Source organism: Lagenorhynchus albirostris, chromosome 12, assembly GCF_949774975.1.
Source record: "Lagenorhynchus albirostris chromosome 12, mLagAlb1.1, whole genome shotgun sequence".
Taxonomy (NCBI): domain Eukaryota; kingdom Metazoa; phylum Chordata; class Mammalia; order Artiodactyla; family Delphinidae; genus Lagenorhynchus; species Lagenorhynchus albirostris.
In genome coordinates this window covers 20116466-20136028 of record NC_083106.1, presented here as the reverse complement: position 1 = coordinate 20136028, position 19563 = coordinate 20116466, and the positions used below count along the sequence as shown (strand labels likewise).

General features: G+C 37.4%; 1 protein-coding gene across 1 annotated transcript in view; it reads left to right on the top strand.

Annotated features, from left to right (window-relative positions):
- Positions 1–19563, top strand: part of UTRN (utrophin) — a 499864-nt gene that overhangs the window by 230824 nt on the left and 249477 nt on the right. The window contains exons 48-51 of the mRNA XM_060168281.1: positions 5766–5980; positions 7992–8109; positions 11242–11447; positions 14168–14322. Of these exons, the coding sequence (XP_060024264.1) occupies positions 5766–5980; positions 7992–8109; positions 11242–11447; positions 14168–14322 (694 nt within the window). The remainder of the gene's footprint in view (positions 1–5765; positions 5981–7991; positions 8110–11241; positions 11448–14167; positions 14323–19563) is intronic.

The window sequence follows — 19563 nt, the reverse complement described above, 5'->3', positions numbered from 1 at the left end:
CACAAGACATATTTCACTGCCCAGTGTGTGCAAGGCATTCCCTCTCATGGGAGGTGAGACTTTTAGCCTTTCCTGGGACCAGAGTAGAACCAGATGCTGCTGGAGGCAAGGGAAGAGGCAAGGTGAGGACACTGGAAAATAGTTTTCTGGGGACATTTTGAAGTGAACAGTTCTCCTAACTCGCTGTCCTGATTCTGTTCTTATCTTACCACTCCTCGATAATCTGTTCTTCTGATAGCAGCTAAGTGATGCTTTAGGAACAGGTTTGATGTCACTCCTTTGATTTCAATCTTTTAATCACTTCCATCATACACAAGTGAGTTCTACAGTCTTACCATGGTCCAGAAGACCATGTATGGTCTGTCTGCTCCCTGTCTCTGTAATCCCATTTCTTATCACTTTTTCCTTTGTTCATTCTACCTCAAACACACTGGTCTTCTTGCTGTTTCTAACATGCCAAGAACATTTCCATTTATGGTCTTTGTGCTTGCAGTGTCTTCTTTCTTTCTTACCCAAATGTCCTTCCCTCAGATATTGCATGTTTCACACACTCACTTCGTTTGTTCTCTTCTCAAATATTCCCTTTTTAGATGGGCCTTTCTTGACCTGACCACGCTATGTCAGATACACCCTGTCTCTCTCCAAGATACATCCTGTTTCTCTCCAACTTCTTGCATTGGTTTTACTTCGTGGCGTATATCCATTCACCCCCACCAGAATGCAAACTCTGCGAGGTCAAGGCCTTTGTCTTACACATTCCCATACCTGTAGCATCTAGTCAAGTGCCTTGCACATTGTAGGTTCTTAATACATATTTGATGAAACAGTGAATGAATATTTAGGTTGTTTTCAATTTTTTAAAAGCACAAAAAGTGACAGTGAGGATTGGGCAGAATGATGTCTGAGCTGTTCTCTAGGGTATGTGGTGGTGACTCCCTGGGGTGATCGTGGTGAATACAGGCAACTTTGCTTTGCTAGCTGCTGCCTAGACTAGTTGTTCCAGGTTACCCTTCCACCAGCTGAATGTGAGGCTTCTCATTGTTCTACGTTGTTTCCAGCGCGCCAACATTTTATTCCCAGGACCACTGTATGCTTTTTAAAATTATTGATTACCCCCGAAGACCTTTTGTTTGTGTGAGTTCTGTCTATCAATATTTACCTAATTAGAAAGTAAAACCGAGAAATTTCCAAAGTTATTTGTTTGTTAACTTGTTAAAATAACAATAATAAAAACATTCTGTTAATAAAATATATTTTATAAGATATTAACATAAGAAAGTATATTTTCCAAAACAAAAAAAAATTAGAAAAGTGATATGACAATACATTTTTGAAAGTCTTTAAATTTCTGCCATAAGAAAAGACACCTGGATTCTTGTATCTGCTTCTTCATTCGCTCTATTGTGATATCATACGCCATGTAGCCTTGAGTAAAACGCCACTCTACATTTGAGAAGGAATGAGCAGGAAGAGGCAAATAACTTATTATGATGACGATCGTAGTTTTGGCATCCACACCCTTTGGAAGGGTCTCTAGGGACCCAGAGCTCCCCAGACATCACATTTGGAACCTGTGACCTGTGGAGATAGGACACTTCATTTTAATTTGCGTTTCCTCAATTACCTGTGTGCTTGAGCCTTTTAAAAATATGTTTATTGTCTTTCTTATTTCCTCTTCTGTGGATTGTTGGTTGATTTTTTTTTTTTTTTAAAGAAACTGCTTTTTATTTATTTATTTATTTTTGGCTGTGTTGGGTCTTCTTTTTTTTGCGGTACGCGGGTCTCTCACTGTTGTGGCCTCTCCCGTTGTGGAGCACAGGCTCCGGACGCGCAGGCTCAGCGGCCATGGCTCACGGGCCCAGCTGCTCTGCGGCATGTGGGATCTTCCTGGACCGGGGCACGAACCCGTGTCCCCTGCATCGGCAGGCGGACTCCCAATCACTGTGCCACCAGGGATGGGTCTTCGTTTCTGTGCAAGGACTTTCTCTAGTTGCGGCAGGTGGGGGCCACTCTTCATCACGGTGCTCGGGCCTTTCACTGTCGCGGCCTCTCTTGTTGCAGGGCACAGGCTCCAGACGCGCAGGCTCAGTAGTTGTGGCTCACGGGCCTAGTTGCTCCGTGGCATGTGGGATCTTCCCAGACCAGGGCTCGAACCCGTGTCCCCTGCATTGGCAGGCAAATTCTCAACCACTGCGCCACCAGGGAAGCCTGGTTGATGTTTTTTTTGAGTTTGAAAAAACTACTTTGTTACTAATTCCTTGTCTGGAATGTGCATTGCAAATACCTTTTCCCTTAATCTGTGGCTTTTAAAATTTTTATTTGTGGTACTGTTTTCAGAATTCTTAAACATTAATAATCTATTAATAGCTTTCCTTTTTGTGATTTATTTTAGAAATCCTCTATTACTCTGAAGTCATAAAGATATTCTTCTATATTTTACAATTTTAGTTTTCATATGCAGGTCCTTAATTCCACTGAAAATTAATTTTCCTAAGGTGCATGTGAGGTCAAAATCTGTCCCATCATCTTCCCGCTGCAGCCATGGGTCACCACTTTTCCCAGCATCATTTATTGACCAGTAAATTCCTCCTCGTTGATCTATAATGGAGTCTCTGCCAAGGTCAGGCTTCTCTGCCACCTACGCACTGTGGCTGTTCTCTTCTAGTGGTCTGTTTGAATGTCTGGATCTGTAATACACGAGGTTAATCATTCATCATTAGCCGAGTAATACAACTAAATATCTGGTAAGGCATGACCCTCTATCAAAAATAAAATGTTTTGACTGTTCTTGGCCCTTTTCTTTCCTATGTTAATTTTAAAATCAAAATTTGAATGTATAATTTGGTCAAGTTACACACAAACCTGTTGGGATTTTTTTTTTTTATATTGTGCTGAATTTACAGATTGACTACATTTTTTAGAAAATTATTTAAGCCTCATTTAATATACCTTATGCTAAAGTGGGTCTAGATAGATCTAATAATGAATTCAACCACCTCTTGTATAAAAACTAAAGAAAAACAATTACCAGTCTCCCACTGTTCAAAATAAGTCAAAAACATACAAACAAAAAATATAGAGAAAATATATATCAAATCTTTGGAGAAGACAAGAGTAAGTTCTGAGAAAACAGTCCCCCAAGACAGATTTATGGATTTGCTCAACTGAACTTCGTTAACACCTATATGATAAAAAGAAAACAAATTAAATCCTAAAATAGAAAGATTGTTTTCAGCAATGTGACGGGGTTTATCTTTCTTGCATAAGGAGTTCATCCAAATTGATAAGGAAGCAGGTAAAGAACACATACAGTTATAAATTATACCATATTTGATTACCAAACATGAAGAATATTTATCCTCACTGGTAACCAAAAGGACATGAAATGAAGCAATGGTGAAAGATGTGTGTTTATCCGTAGAGATGGAATTTTGTGTGGATGCAGGATGTTCATAAGTTCCACACACTACCGGAAGTCTAAATTTCCAACTTTTAAGGAAAACAATTTGGCAATCAGTAGTAGATACATTAAATTTTTTCATATTTTTTAACCTAGTAATTCTGTTTTGGGAAATTTCTACTAAGGTGGCAATCAGAACTGTAAAGAATATACAAAAAGATACTTCTTGCAAGATCTTTTTTTTTCTGGTTTTTGTTGGTTTTTTTTTTTTGCAAGTTTTTTTTTTAATTCAACAAATATTTATTGAGCACCTACTATGTGCCAGGTGTAGTTCTAGGTGTCAGGGATTCATCAGTAAATACATGTAATAAATAAGTGAAATACATCTATATTGGAAGAAAAATAGAGGAAGTGTAAGAGAGACTGTACCACTGAGGTTGGCCGTGGAGCACATGAGGAAATCAGGTGTGCTGAGAGGATATTGAAATTTTAAAAAGAATATCAAGAGACCTCATTTAGAAGATGATAAGTAGGCAAAGCCTAAGAGCAAAAACACTTTTGTTGAATTTCCTTAATATTCTTTATGTTCTCTGATGCAGTGTTGTGATAGGAATTTAAATATCCTTGACAGATGGCTATAGCTGCACCTGTGTTAAGTTCTATGCTTCTTTACACCCAGTTTTTTTCCAGTTTTATTGAGAAATAATTGACATACATCACTGTATAAGTCTAAGGCAAACAGCATGATGGTTTGATTTACATGTATTGGGAAGTGATTACCATAAATGGATCATCTTCTCGTATAGATAAAGTTAAAAAAAGATAAAAGGAAAAAAAAATTCTCCTTATGATGAGAACTCATAGGATTTACTCTCAACAACTGTCCTGTATATCATACAGCAGTGTTAACTATAGTCTTCATGTTGTACATTACATCCTTGGTACTTGTTTATCTTGTAACTGGAAGTTCGTACCTTTTGACCACCTTTCTCCAATTTCCTCTCCCCCCACCCTTCACCTCTGGTAACCACAGATCTGATTGACCTCTTTTCCTATGAATTTTTTTCTTTTTAGATACCATATATGAGATCATACGTATTTGTCTTTCTCTGTCTGACTTACTTTACTTAGCATAATGCCTTCAGGGTCCATCCATGGTGTCTAAAATGATAGGATTTTCTCATTTCTTATGTCTGAATTATATGTATACATTTCAATACTAACCCCTTATCAGATATACGGTTTACACATATTTTTTTCCCCATTCTGTGTAGGTTGTCTTTTCACTTTGTTGTGTTGATGGCTTTGCTGTGTAGCAGCTTTTTAGTTTGATGTAGTCCCACTTGTTCAGTTTTGATTTTGTTGCGTATTCAAAGAGTCAACACCATGACCCAGGTCAAGGAGCTTTATTCCTGTTTTCCTCTAGGAGTTGCATGGTTTCGGGTCTTACATTTAAGTCTTTAATCCGTTTTGAGTTAGTTTTTTGCGAGTGGTGTAAGACATGGGTCCAAATTTACTGTTTCATGTTCAATTATCTTAGCACCATTTACTGAAAAGACTATCTTTTCTCCATTGTATATTCTTGTCAAATATTAGTTGACCATATATGAAAGCTCTTTTTTAAAGTAAAAAAGTTCAGGAGTAGTCTAAGTATCCAGCTGTAGGAAAAGAGGTAACTAAAAGTTAGAGACTATATACATAGATTGTTACATAGGTATTCACAGTGACGTTTATTAAAAGAGACAAATGCTCATGTTGTAAAGGGAAGTGAAAAAGAACAGAAAATTACAAATAAGATGGCTTTACAATTAAAGCAAAAACATCTTGACAAAATAAAATAACATTCCTAATTTTCTCATGGTTGATGTAATTTTTATTTTATTTTCTCTTGATATCAGCATTAGTTACTTTTGAGTTATTGCTGTCCTAGAATATGGTGAGATGGTGTGTTTAATTGCCATTATGGCAACCAAAAACATATAGATAATTCAGGAAATGCCATTGCCATTTCAGTATTAAAAAATAAAAACCGGGCTTCCCTGGTGGCACAGTGGTTGAGAGTCCGCTTGCCGATGCAGGGGACATGGGTTCGTGCCCCGGTCCGGAAGGATCCCGCGTGCCGCGGAGCGGCTGGGCCCATGAGCCATGGCCGCTGGGCCTGCGCGTCCGGAGCCTGTGCTCCACAACGGGAGAGGCTGCAGCGGTGAGAGGCCCGCGTACCGCAAAAAAAAAAAAAAAAAAAACCTCTTTCAATTGTTTTACTTAAACTAAATTTTACATAAATACACATACATGTCACCATTACATCACCACAGTCAGATTATCCTGCTGTGTTATTGATACTTTGCTACGTTTTTTATTTCAGCTCATCCCAGTGTCCAAAAGGTGGTGCTAGCATCATCTGCATCAGATATTCCTGTTCAGTCTCCTCGTACTTCAGAAATTTCAGTTCCTGCTGATCTGGATAAAACGATAACAGAACTGGCCGACTGGCTGGTGTTGATCGACCAGATGCTGAAGTCCAACATTGTCACTGTCGGGGATGTAGAAGAGATCAATAAGACAATCTCCCGAATGAAAGTAGGTACCTAGTGTAAAGGCTTGTCACCAAGATCTGTTTGGATCACTTTTGTTTGTCTTAAACTCTGGGAGAATGAGCTTTAAAAAATTCTTGACCTGTCAAACAGCCATCCTGGGCTAGCTCTGATGAGTAAAGCTTTTCTTGCATTTGTGCTGTTTTCGTAAGAACAGGTTTAACAATGTGAGCTGTAGAGTCATTGTATTTTTATGATCTAAAACTGGTATCATAAGTCCAGCCACATCACTGTAATTGTAAACTGGTGTTACATTTAATGCCTAGTGTCATGGAGAATAATTTGTTGAAGCGCCTTTTCAACTTATATTTCATAATGAGCTTATTTGTTTAATTGCTGACATCGTTAAGTGAGAATCTCCTGACTATAGTTTTATTTCTATACATATGCCATCTAATATCAATTTGTAAAGTTCTTTTTTCCACATTCAGTGTGTTTTTGGTACTGGGCTGTGTGCTGTCTAGGGATATTGAAAAGAATATACCAGATAGAAACTGGGAATGAACCATGAAATAATAACAGCTCTTGCTAAACCCTTATTAAGTGCTTAATGTTTGCTAGGTATTTTTCTGAGTATTTTACATGTATTATTTCATTCACTTTAATAATCTTGTGAGGTAGGTATCAGTTTTATATCCCATATTAAAAACATGTGTGGCCAGGCACAGTCTAATAAAAGCTGCGGGACAGGTACACGCCACCTGTAAGGGGGAGCCAGAATGAGGAAAGGGATTACATCCACAGTGAACGAAGGCAGACTACATGGGATTTTGACATTTAGAGACAAAATAAATGGCATTCCTGGTATAGGGACCAGGGTGAATAAAGACATGAGGTAGGGAGCATGAAGGGTCAAGAATTGTGCAGGAAAGAGGTGTAGTAGGAAGTAAGAGAGCAAAGGCAGCTCACGTTCCCATTGTGAAGGAGCTTGTAGACCACGCAAAGCTCTTTGGACGTTTAGTCTGTAAGCAGTTGCCAAGCATCTTGTTTTTCCCTTTTTCTTTTTTAAATTGTGGCTGGAGACGGATGATAACAGTGTTCTGCTTGAGTAAGAAGACTGGGAACTGTGCAAGAGATGCTTAAAACAAGGAGAAAAGCCTTTGCTGAGGGGCTGAGATGATGCTATTGCAATTAGCAGAAATCAGGAACAGAAGAAATGGAATGTGGATGAGGGTTTGATTGATTTAGTTTCAAATATGTTGTGTTGAAAGGCCCTTTTGCCACTTAGAAGGAAATGATCAGCATTCGTTGAACTGTCTCTTTGCGATTCAGGATTAGAAGTTGTGAATAAGCCATTTAGAGATAATATTTGACACTGTAGGAATAATTGAAATCTGAAAAATTAGTGAATTCACAGAGGAAGAGCTGGGAGAGAATCTTTGGAAATTGTGTTTTCTAATCTTTAAGGCTATTAGTTCTATACTTAAAACACACCATTTTTCTGATATTGCTAACTTTTCTCCCATATTTATTAGTACTAAGAGACACAAACTTTCTAGAGCAGCAGTTTTTCATGTCTAAGATTATTTAATTTGCAGTTATTCCAATTAGGATTTTTCTAATACTTTACCTCCATCCCTGTAGATGCCATTAATTTATGTTCATATCTGATGTAGGACAGATATGCAAAGCATCAGCTGCAGAAATCACTACTGATGTTTTGAAAGCACTTTTTAGTTTTCAAAGAGATTTTCTTCGTTTAATTTCCTCAGAGTTGATATAGCTGAACTGCAAGCATTTTATTATTTCTTTTTGTGAAAATAAAAACACAGAGAGGTAAAGTGCCTTGCCTGGTGATCCAGGTGATAAGTGGGAGAGCTGAGACTTGAACCTAGGACCTCTGACTTCAATTCCTGCACTTTCTCCACTACATCACTGATGCATCACTATCTCTTATAGGAGGAAAACAAGTTTGATGTCAACACACCAATTTTGCTTTGTTACTATTTTATCATATGGCTTATTAATCTATTTTAACAATCATTTTGTCTTAACAGATCACAAAGGCTGACTTAGAACAGCGCCATCCTCAGCTTGATTACGTTTTTACATTGGCACAGAATTTGAAAAATAAAGCTTCCAGTTCAGATGTGAGAACAGCAATCACAGAAAAATGTAGGTTTTTAAAAAAATTATATATCATCATTCACCTTCCCTGAAAATGGTAACACATACCCACACACACATACATTTTTGAAGATTATTCAACCAGAAATTAATATTATTTGATAATTTGATATTTGATACTCTATTAATAAAATAGCTTTCCCTTGTTTTTTATTTTTTGTGAACATTGTCTTAATTCCTTTATGAGTTCCTTAAAGTATTAATATCATTACTTTTAAGTAATTACTGATACATTGAAGCTTTTTTCTTTTAAGTTAGAGTTTCTTTTAAAGAAACCAAAAAATACAAAAGTTAGAGAAACCCATAGGAATGCAAATCCATTCTTCTGTTATATTCACTGAAACCAAATCTTACTGTGTCTCTTAACTCATCTTCTCAAAAGTCATTCCAAAAATATTTATTGAGCAGTTACTATACACCTGTGTGCCTGGCACGAAGTTGGGAATACTTTAGTTAAATACAAAGTAAAACAAAACAAAAAGTAAATACAAAACAGCAACAACAAAGTTCCCTGTTTCACATTTGCTTTCTGGCTTAAAAGCATCCGTTAAATCTGTATGACATACCAAACAAAGTCAAAATTCTCAAGAATGACACATAGGGGCAATCACTGTCTGCTTTCATCACTCCCTTTCTCTCTTTAGCCCTCAGCACTGTCTGTAACTGTTCTGTATTGTATATATTCTTTAAAATGCCCTGACATTTCTTAGTCTCCTTACCTTTATTCACATTTTTTTCTTCTTGGCCTCTCCCCAGGTGAAATTCTACTGAGCAGCTAAAATATCACCTCCTTTGTGAAGTCTCTCCCACCCTCTTTTAGTCTCTGGTGAACTATATTTTCTGTCTTTAGTTCCTGCTGTGACCTTTTCCCCCATAATTTCGTTGTAGATCCCACAGTTAATTCTCTCTCCCCTCCATAGACTGTAAATACTCCCATTTTTGGCCCTTTGAGGCCTCCCCCAGGGCCCAGTACCAATTAGTTCCTTAATAAATATTTATTTGTGGCAGAATATAAACTGGAAGGTATTTTATTACCTAGTCTAATATTTCTGAAGGAAAGTCAACTATTCCCCCTATAAAAACTGTTTTGATTTCAAAATAAATGTTGCAGCAACAAGGTTATTATTATAAGAGATGAGTTAGCAGAGAACTTTTAGTGTGTCACAATATTGGTTTATTTTTACTAAGTAAGCCATTTTCTTTCTTTCCCCCGTTTTTATAATTTTTATTTTATTTTTATTTTTTTATTAACTGGTGGATTGCTTCTGCCTATTGAACTTTGGAGTGACCCTGTTTCCAATCACATGGCAAAGGAGCTTCTCAGCTTTGGTGACACCAAACTATTTACAAAGTCTTCTCCACTTTGCTTTTTCTATCATCTTTTGTTTTTTCCTCCACCCCTCCTCTCTGTCCAAAGTTTGCTTTAAGGTTTTCTTCTCCGGAATATCTTCCTTTTTCAATTTAACTCCCTGCTTTTTTTTCTCTCAATTTTTTCTGGTATAGAGGCTCCATGGTCCATATCATTATTCATTATATGAAAAACCACCCTCAGCCAGAGGGTACTACCAATAGTAACTTGCTTTTTGCACTTATTTCCAATGAATAGGATAATTTGCTTATCTTTTATGGTAAACCTCTGATACTTGCTGTCACTTGATACCTTTAGTTTTATTTGTTCAGTATTAAAGGATTCTGTTATAGTACTTTATGTAACTTTGTAACTGACAAGTAAACCATTACAATAAATTTTCCCTCTCCCTAAGTTAAAACGTAAGCAATTTATTTAAACTGTTGGATAAGACAGCATAAAATAATCTCACTGAACAATTTTTTAGAATTATTATACATAAGTATAATTTACATTTTTCTGAACAGTCTTAAACTGATAGCTCTTATGGTTTACTATAACCCAGTATTGTTTGAAGAATTTTACCGAAAGGTCTCATTATGACTTAGCTGCAATGTTTTTTCTGTTTTTGCGGTACGCGGGCCTCTCACTGCTGTGGCCTCTCCCGTTGCGGAGCACAGGCTCCGGACGCGCAGGCTCAGCGGCCATGGCTCACGGGCTCAACCGGTCCGCGGCATGTGGGATCCTCCCAGACCGGGGCACGAACCCGTGTCCCCTGCATCGGAAGGCGGACTCTCAACCGCTGCGCCACCAGGGAAGCCCTGCAATGTTATTTTTTAGTTAAGTTCTTCTTGGCCTGGTACTTAACTATAGCCCTTCAGTCTTTCTGGCATACAAGGCATCTTCTAGAAATTTGTTTCTAACTTTCTACCTACTTATTATGAATGGGTTGTTGAAGATATTTAAAGTTATTGCTTACTAGTACTTCAGTTCAAATCGTGAATTGCCCCTGAAGTAATTAATCAAAAGTTTAAGTTTCCTTAGATTTCTTTTTCCTTGACACATGTTAAAAATACAAGAGGAAAGAAAGTAGGGGAGAGAAAAGGAAAAGAGAAAGAGACAGAAAGAGAGAATGAAAGAAAGAGAAATAGAAACAATAAAAAAGAGAGAGGAAAAGAGCCAATATGGATTTTTTTATAATAAAAAACTGCTGGGTACCTAGAACTTGAATCTAATTTACTTTTAGCCCTTCTCTTGAATATATAAAAACACTTCCTTTTAGAGAGGTTTCATGCTACAGTAAAACAAATGTGAAAAGTATTCTTAAGTATTTTATTTTCTTTTAAAATCAATACTTCCTTAGAGGATGACAAATGACTATATCTTTGGTCATAAAGTTCTATCATAATGTACTGTTAAAATCTGCCTTCTTCAAACCAGGTTCTGTAAATATAAATTAGGTAGGAATTTATTTTCTTTATAATTTTTAGTTTGTCAGTTTATAATACTCAGTATCTTTATTGTGAGATATTTTAATGCATTTAAAATAGAGTTTAATTCAAGATTTTTGCTTCAAGGATGGTTTCAGAAATATATCAGTCATACAGTGTGGCAGACATAATAAAATTCCTTTAAAATGTATGTACCATTTTGCCTCCTTTCTCTTTTCTATATATAACCTTATTTGTGATGAATTTGGTATCAGGTATTTTTTCCCTTTCCTGATAGTTACTTTCTGGGATTTTTAAAAATATATATAATGCCTCCTCCAGTGGAAAAGGTCAAGAACCAGTGGGATAGCACCCAGCATGGTGTGGAGTTAAGACAGCAGCAGCTGGAGGACATGATTATTGACAGCCTTCAGTGGGATGACCACAGGGAAGAGACGGAGGAGCTCATGAGAAAGTATGAGGCTCGCCTCTATATTCTTCAACAAGCTCGAAGGGATCCACTTATCAAACAAATTTCTGATAATCAAGTAAGACTCATTAGATACTTTCTGGCATTATCAATTTGTGGGATGTGCTTTTTTTTGTTCTGTTGCTAACTGTAATTTTTAGGACCCATGTCATAATGTTTTCCCAAGTGCTTAGAATGTACACTGAAATTTATATAAAGAATTTGACCAGGAAGGTTTTTGAAAAATTTCTGGAGGCATAACAAATAGAAATGTACATGTATCCTAGATTTATAGCTCACTGACTCTTTGCAAATGGAACTTACCCATGAGCCAGCATCTAGAAAGAAAACATTTTCAGGATCCCAGGAACCCTCCTTTTGTTCCCTTCCATATCTACCCTGAAGGTATTTTTTTATTTATGAAATCTCCTGAGACTTTCATTTGAGGGCTACTGTAGTGAACAAATCAAGTATTAAGTAAGTTTAGTTTCTTCTAATACCTTTATAACCAAACCGTTTTATCAATATCATCATAGCAGGTACCTTTTTTGTGATTAGTTGGATTATAGAGTTGATGATATTGAACACTTATGGTATTTTTAAAGTGCTATTTTAAATCTCTACAGTCATAGAAAATATTCTTGAGTTGGAGGTTATGGCTGTTAGGTTATACTTTTGTGTAACATTTATTTACCCTTCAGATAGCCTAAATGAAAGTGTACGCTTGTGAAGAATATAATAAAGGATGTATGGGAAAAATCTCAAACATGAGAGTATGTTTTTATTCTTCAGACATGTAGGCTTTCCATGGTCACAACTTAAAAAGCAAGTGGCCAGGTATCCTGGTTTCCTGGATCATTCTCTGTGTTTATGCTGTCTGCTGAATTGTCTTCACCAAAAGACTCAAAAGTAATAATCAGCAAAGCTCCTGGACACTTAACCAGAGGAATACAGTTAAAAGTGATATCAGTGTTTCAATCATCATATTCAGAATATTCTTTTCTTTTTTTTTTAATACATCCTAATTGGAGTATAATTGCTTCCCCATACTGTGTTAGTTTCTGCTGTATAACAAAGTGAATCAGCTATATGTATACATATATCCCCATATCCCCTCCCTCTTGAGCCTCCCTCACACCCCCCCTATCCCACCCCTCTAGGTCATCGCAAAGCGCCGAGCTGATCTCCCTGTGCTATGCGGCTGCTTCCCACTAGCTGTCTATTTTACACTTGGTAGTGTATACATGTCGATGCTACTCTTACTTCACCCCAGCTTCCCCCTCCCCCTCCGTGTCCTCAAGTCCATTCTCTATGTCTGCGTCTTTATTCCTGCCCTGCCACTAGGTTCATCAGTACCATTTTTTAAAAATAATTAATTAATTAACTTTGGGCTGCGTTGGGTCTTCGTTGCTGTGCGCGTGCTTTCTCTAGTTGCGGTGAGCGGGGGCTACTCTTCATTGCGGTGTGTGGGCTTCTCATTGCGGTGGCTTCTCTTGTTGCAGAGCACGGGCTCTAGGCGCACGGGCTTCAGTAGTTGTGGCTCAAGGGCTCTAGAGTGCAGGCTCAGTAGTTGTGGCGCACCGGCTTAGTTGCTCCGTGGCATGTTGGATCTTCCCGGACCAGGGCTCGAACCCATGTCTCCTGCATTGGCAGGCGGAATCTTAACCACTGCGCCACCAGGGAAGCCCTGTACCTTTTTTTTTAGATTTCATATGTATGCATTAGCATACGGTATTTGTTTTTCTCTTTCTGACTTACTTCACTCTGTATGACAGACTCTAGGTCCATCCACCTCACTACAAATAACTCAATCTCATTTCTTTCTATGGCTGAGTAATATTCCATTGTATATATGTGTCACATTTTCTTTATCCATTCATCTGAGGTATCACCTCACACGGGTCAGAATGGCCATTATCAAAAAATCTAGAAACAAATGCTGGAAAGGGTGTGGTGAAAAGGGAACCCTCCTGCACTGTTGGTGGGAATGTAAATTGATAACAACCACTATGGAGAACAGTATGGAGGTTCCTTAAAAAACTAAAAATAGAGCTACCATATGACCCAGCAATCCCATTACTGGGCATATACCTGGAGAAAACCATAATTCAAAAAGAATATTCTTTTCTAATCAGCAGTATAGTTCTATTCTGGAACTTTAGGGTGGATTTTTCTGCTAGTTGCTACAAAAATCATTTTAAGAACATTCATTTGTCATTTAGATTTCATGGGGAGTATCTTGATACAAGAGCTCTCAGAGGTGGAAAAAAATTTATCAAGGAACGAATGCCTATGGACATACAGCATCAATTTAGTTTATTCAAGCAACTCTCAGTAAACCTTGCTTAGCTACTGGATCCAGCCAAGCAGTTAACTTTGTAAACAGTGATACACAGTGATCCAGGGACAAGAAGACTTCCATGTTGTTGTCCTTTCCATATCTTCAAGCACATATACAGGAACTAACTCTATAGTAAGCTCATTCCTATAAGATACATATTCTTCTAAGGATCAGATATAGCAGTAGGAATGAAAGAAGACAACTGGTTTGAGGAAGTAAAACATATCAAAGGAGAAAAGACAGTAATCTTTTAATGTTATCTGCTATGTACCTGATCACTTACACTTCCAGAATTATTTTTGTTTGAGCTTACATGCAAGAGTTTGTTTTATAATTTGCTTCCTTCTTTTGATATCTGTGTCTAAAACATATTAAAACCTACTGGAAGGACCAGTGTTTTGGTCATACTTGTTATTGAGTGATCCGGTCTAACAATTACATCTGAAATTACACCTTAGATGTTGCTTCAAGAACTGGCTCCCGGTGCTGGTATCGTAATGGCATTCGATAATGTCCTGCAGAAACTGCTGGAGGAATATGGCAGTGATGACACGAGGAATGTGAAAGAAACCACGGAGTACTTAAAAACATCATGGATCAATCTAAAACAAAGGTAATGCTAAGGCCCTGGCAGCTGTATGTATGTATGTTGTCAAGTTGATAATTTTTTTTTTTTTTGCGGTATGTGGGCCTCTCACTGTTGTAGCCTCTCCCGTTGCGGAGCACAGGCTCCGGACGCGCAGGCCCAGCGGCCGTGGCTCACGGGTCCAGCCGCTCCGCGGCATGTGGCATCTTCCCAGACCGGGGCATGAACCAGTGTCCCCTGCATCGGCAGGCGGACTCTCAACCACTGCGCCACCAGGGAAGCCCAAGCTGAGAATTTGATTGCTCTGGCTTTCTCATGGAAGCGTGTGGAACAGGTCACATATTTTATTATTATTTTTAAATTTTCATGCTGTACTGAGTTAGTATTATCACACTTAGTACAGAGTGTATATTTATACATTGGGTACTTGAATTTCTGCAATGGAATTTTTCCTTGAATGAGTCTAAACCTTGCCCGTGATCATTTTATGTGTTCTGATTTTCTTATGCCTCTTGAGTACATTTTGTAGTACTCTGATGGTAAGGAACACTTAGGTATTACAGAGGCAGCAGGGTAATGTTATCCCTAACGGTAATTAAAGCAGTGTGCTATTTGGGCAGGTCATCCTCGGTTTTGTCTGAGAACACATGGATCCACACTAGCTCCTGAAGTATACTAAGTGTATGTTGGGCTTCAACTAACTTATTATCTTTTCTTTTCATTACTCTATCTTGTCAGTATATTTGGAACAGTCTAAAATAGCATACGTGTTTATAAGAGAAATTTTCCTTTCACTTGAGCATCTAGAGTTTCAGGCACTGTAAACAATGGTTAGCATCCTTTAAGACTGCATATTTATATTCATCATCCGTAAAACACTGCTTCCTGCATAGTACCGTGAATACCTGTGTCTGAATGAAATTATGGTTTCACACATCGTGAATATTCAGATGCAACTGCCTGAAAGCTAACTTGATATCAAAACCACATTTATTTTGCAGTGAATAAAACGGATAATATCAGAACACTTTAATAAAGTATGGACAAGCATGTAGTAATGGTTTGATATGGAGGTATTTTGTACATTTTTAGAATGTCATTTTTAGTTAGAGTCTCTAATGTAAATTTGGGGAAACTCAAAGAATTATGAGCAGTATGTGAACATGAATATGTTGCTGCATATCCCTAGGATTCTGGAGAATATAAAGACAAGGATAGCAAATACAAAACTTCAAAGTGTTTAAAGCAGAATATAGTTATAATACTGGTCTTTCTAGCATTTTAGTACAACTGCTTTTCTCTTGTTGTAACAGGTAATTTGGATATAGTAAGAATCCCAAAACTAAGGCAGGGAAGAGGAGGAATTAAAAACAGCTTTAAAGTACACATTTCTAGTTACAAAATAATTTCTGGGGATGTAAGATACAGCATGGTGATTATAGTTAACAGTACTGTATTGTGTGTTTGAAAGTCACTAAATCTTAAAAGTTATCACAAGAAAAATGTGTAACCATGTGTAGTGATGGATGTTAACTAAATTTACTGTGCTAATCATTTTGCAATATATACATATATCAAATCATTGTTGTACACCTAAGGCTAATACAGTGTTGTATGTCAATTATATCTCAGTTAAAAAACCCAGCCTTAACATTAAGAGAGATCGTCCTTAAGCATACTTTATCTGTGTGTTTCCACAAATTCTGTCTACTGTAAGAATTATGACTTTGTTTTTATTGTAAACAATACCAGAAAAATTGATCACTTAGGAATGTGTGGCCAGCTTTATTTAGCAACTCCAGTTCTTTTTTTGCTTTTACTTTGTAAATATTTTAAGACAGCCTACAGCAGTGGTTAGATTAGATGGAAGAGGCAATTAAAGATGAATTATATTCCAGGGTGATCTTTCATTTATGATAGCTAAGACAACCACAGTGTTCCAGTTTTATGGTAGTTACAAGTCATTGTCTTTATTCTATTTTCTTTCTGCGTTTTAGGGGAAATAAGTAAACATGTTAATATTTAGATATGGTTTAGGTATGTTATTATCTATAAAGCAGAGGAAATACAACAAAATTGTGGCTCACGGGATCCCATCATAGTGATAGCTGGGTTTTCTATGCATTGCCAGGATTTTCTCTTTTAAACACAATGATATTTACAATTTCTAACTGTTTAATTGAAGATCTTCCTGAAATATAAAAATCTTTCCTTGCCTTCTTTAGCAAAATACATGAACCTATATTAAACATTCTTTGAATTCTTGGCATTATTGTTATGAAGAGAGAATTAAGGAACTATAAGAGCTGTACCTGACCTTACAGTTCATTTAAACAAGTGTTTCTCAACCTTTTTTACATTATCCACCCCGCCTAAGGAGCCTTTTCAGATACTTGCCCACAGGACATTTTAATACTGTGGGTATCCTGTGTATCTGTTTCTGTACTTTATAGTTATGCTTTATACGTAAAAAGAGTAGATCTTTCCCACTCCCCTCCGCCACCTTGCACCACCAAGAACCATACTTTCTTCCATCGAGAATGCTTACTCTAATGCTCCCTCAGACAAGTTAAATGACACGTTCAAAGGTACATGGCAGAGCCAAGATGATATTTTTCTTTATTAAATTATGACGATGCTCTCCACGCTCTGAAGAATTGGTGGTGAATTTTTTCAGGCGGCAGTGCTTTGTGAGATTTTGTGCTTCGTTTTTAGCGTATAAATTTTATTGGGCATCTCCTAATTGTCGGGCTCTGTGCTAAGCTCTTCACTTGCATTATTTTATTTAATCCTCTGAATACCCATAGGAGATAGGAAAAACTTTCATCAACATTATATCGATGAACAAACTGAAGTAGAGAGAAGTTAAGGAATACCGGAGATCACAGAGCTCCTACGGGCAGAGCTGAGATTGGAACCCAAGCCTTTTTTGACTGTGCAGTTGGGCTTTTATCTTTCTTAAAAAATCGCTTTATTTTTCTTCTTTGCTGTCAGAACTTCAGCTGTTGCTGATGGCGGTTCTGAGTACCCACCTCTCAGACCTTTGTGATTCTACTTACTGGTTCTTATCTGTGTTGAGTTTAGAAACCAGATCTGATTAAAGATATGGGGGCCTCTGCTACGAATAAATGTAACTCTCTCTAGTACATGCCATTGTGCCTGCTGTAGTGGCCCTTGGAGCCCCTTTACACCATGGCTTTTCTCTCATCTCCCAGCTGTGTTCTGAATGTACATTGTAGTCAGCCAAATTCTGGAGGGGTGAAGGGTTATTATTTGCACATGGAACACTATTATTGCGGTATAATATATGAAATTTAATATCAGCATTCAAAGGAAATGTTTTGTCTGAATTGCAATTGGACTAAGTCATTTGGCCATTCACGATCCCTTATCTACCACCCGAAATCCAATGCTCACTGATAACAGAAAGCTTTGAATTGACGTGAGGCTATTTATTATGGTCTTTATTTATCCCGCTTAGTGTGAATAGCCTTGTTCCTAGCTGCAGAAATATTAATGTGTTTGCTATGCCTCAGGGCGTAGTTGGGGCTAACATGTTGTTTAGATACATTCATAATAGTTTTCTAATGTACAAAAAATGATTAATTCTTAAACATAACTGGCTCCCGATATTTTGGATTCTGTAAACAACAGGTCTGTCCCTAACATTTTAAACTAATTGACATATCTTGACCACTAATCTTTTTGCTGGTGAAATTTTTTCCTTACATCTCTTAATGCCAGTTAACAAATATTGTAGTGCAAATTGAGATAACGATAATTGAAATGGGCTTATAGTAACTTTCAGAGTGTAGATGCCTCATGTGGGTCTGAAATGTTATTTTAACCCTGGAGTGCATACGTTCATTGTACACATACACACATACTTGCACACATACCTATACACACACATAGTTATTTATGCTGAAACATTATGAAGGAAACGAGACAATATAACTTTATGTTATAAAGAATATCCTATAGATCATTAATTATTATGTATTTTTCTCTTTGCCCTCCATCCCCCGGAAGCCATCTTTTGCTGCCTACTTTAAGGCATTTCTCGGTTTGTACAGGCAGGACGAAAAGCACACTGGCTGTGGTGTCTGGCAATCCTTGATTAACATCCCAGCTTATTCACTTACCATCTGTGTGAACTTTGACCAAGTTATTTCAACTCACTGAATCTCAATTTCTTGGTTGTAAAGCAGAGAACATATCTAATGGGTAAGATTATTGTTAGGGTCAAGAATTAGGTATAAAAGTTCCTCATACATGGTATGTGCTCAACAAAAGTTTACCCCAAATTATTGTCATCTGCTCTGTCATATTATGTGTTCCTTATAAATCCGTTGCCCTTTGGTCTGTTGTATAGTACTGTCTGTGGTTAAATTAGCGGAAGGTTTAGTCATCGTCAGTTGTTTGTCTGTAGTCATTTTGAATAGTCTCGATTTACATTAATGAGAAAATAATTGGTTATCTGATTTACTGAGTGCGGTATAGATATTCTAAATGTTTATTACCAGATGAAACTTTTAGAAAATGCAATTTTCTTGTTAGTGTCTTCGTCTGTTCAGTCTTCTGTAACAAACTCCACAGACGGGGTGGCTTGGAAACTACAGAAATGTACTTCTCAAATTTCTGGAGGCTGGAAGTCCAAGATCAGGGTGCCAGCAGGGTCGGGTGAAGACCCTTTTCCGGGTGGCAGACTCCTTTCCCTATGTGGCAGAAGCGATAAGAGAGCTTTCTCAGGCTTCTTTTATAAGGTCATTAACCTCATTCATGGTGGCTTTGCCCTCAAGACCTAATCATCTCCCAAAGGCCGACCGACCTCCTAATACCATCGCATTGGGCATTAAGATTTCAACATAGGAATTTGAGGAGGACAGATACATTCAGACCACAGCAGTTAGTAAAATCATCACAGTTGCTGATTTTACATTGCATTTAAGTGTTTTCTGCCTAAGCAGAAGTGTAACCGTCCTGGAAAGAAAGGGTGTAGTATTTTTTAAAGTTTATTTCATGTGAGAGCCACAAATACAGATTTATCTAGTGAAGGAACTTTCTTCTTTAGAAATGACACTGTCTTTCTAATTAATGTTCATTAACTTGTTAATAACGTCCTGCTGGCCATGTGGAATGCACATCGTTTACAAGGGGTTATATAAATATTGTGTATACTAAAGACTGAATTTGTGAAGCCCTTGATTATTTTGAAAACATTACATTCCAAAAATTTGAATTTGCCTTTGATTGCTTTCCCAGTTA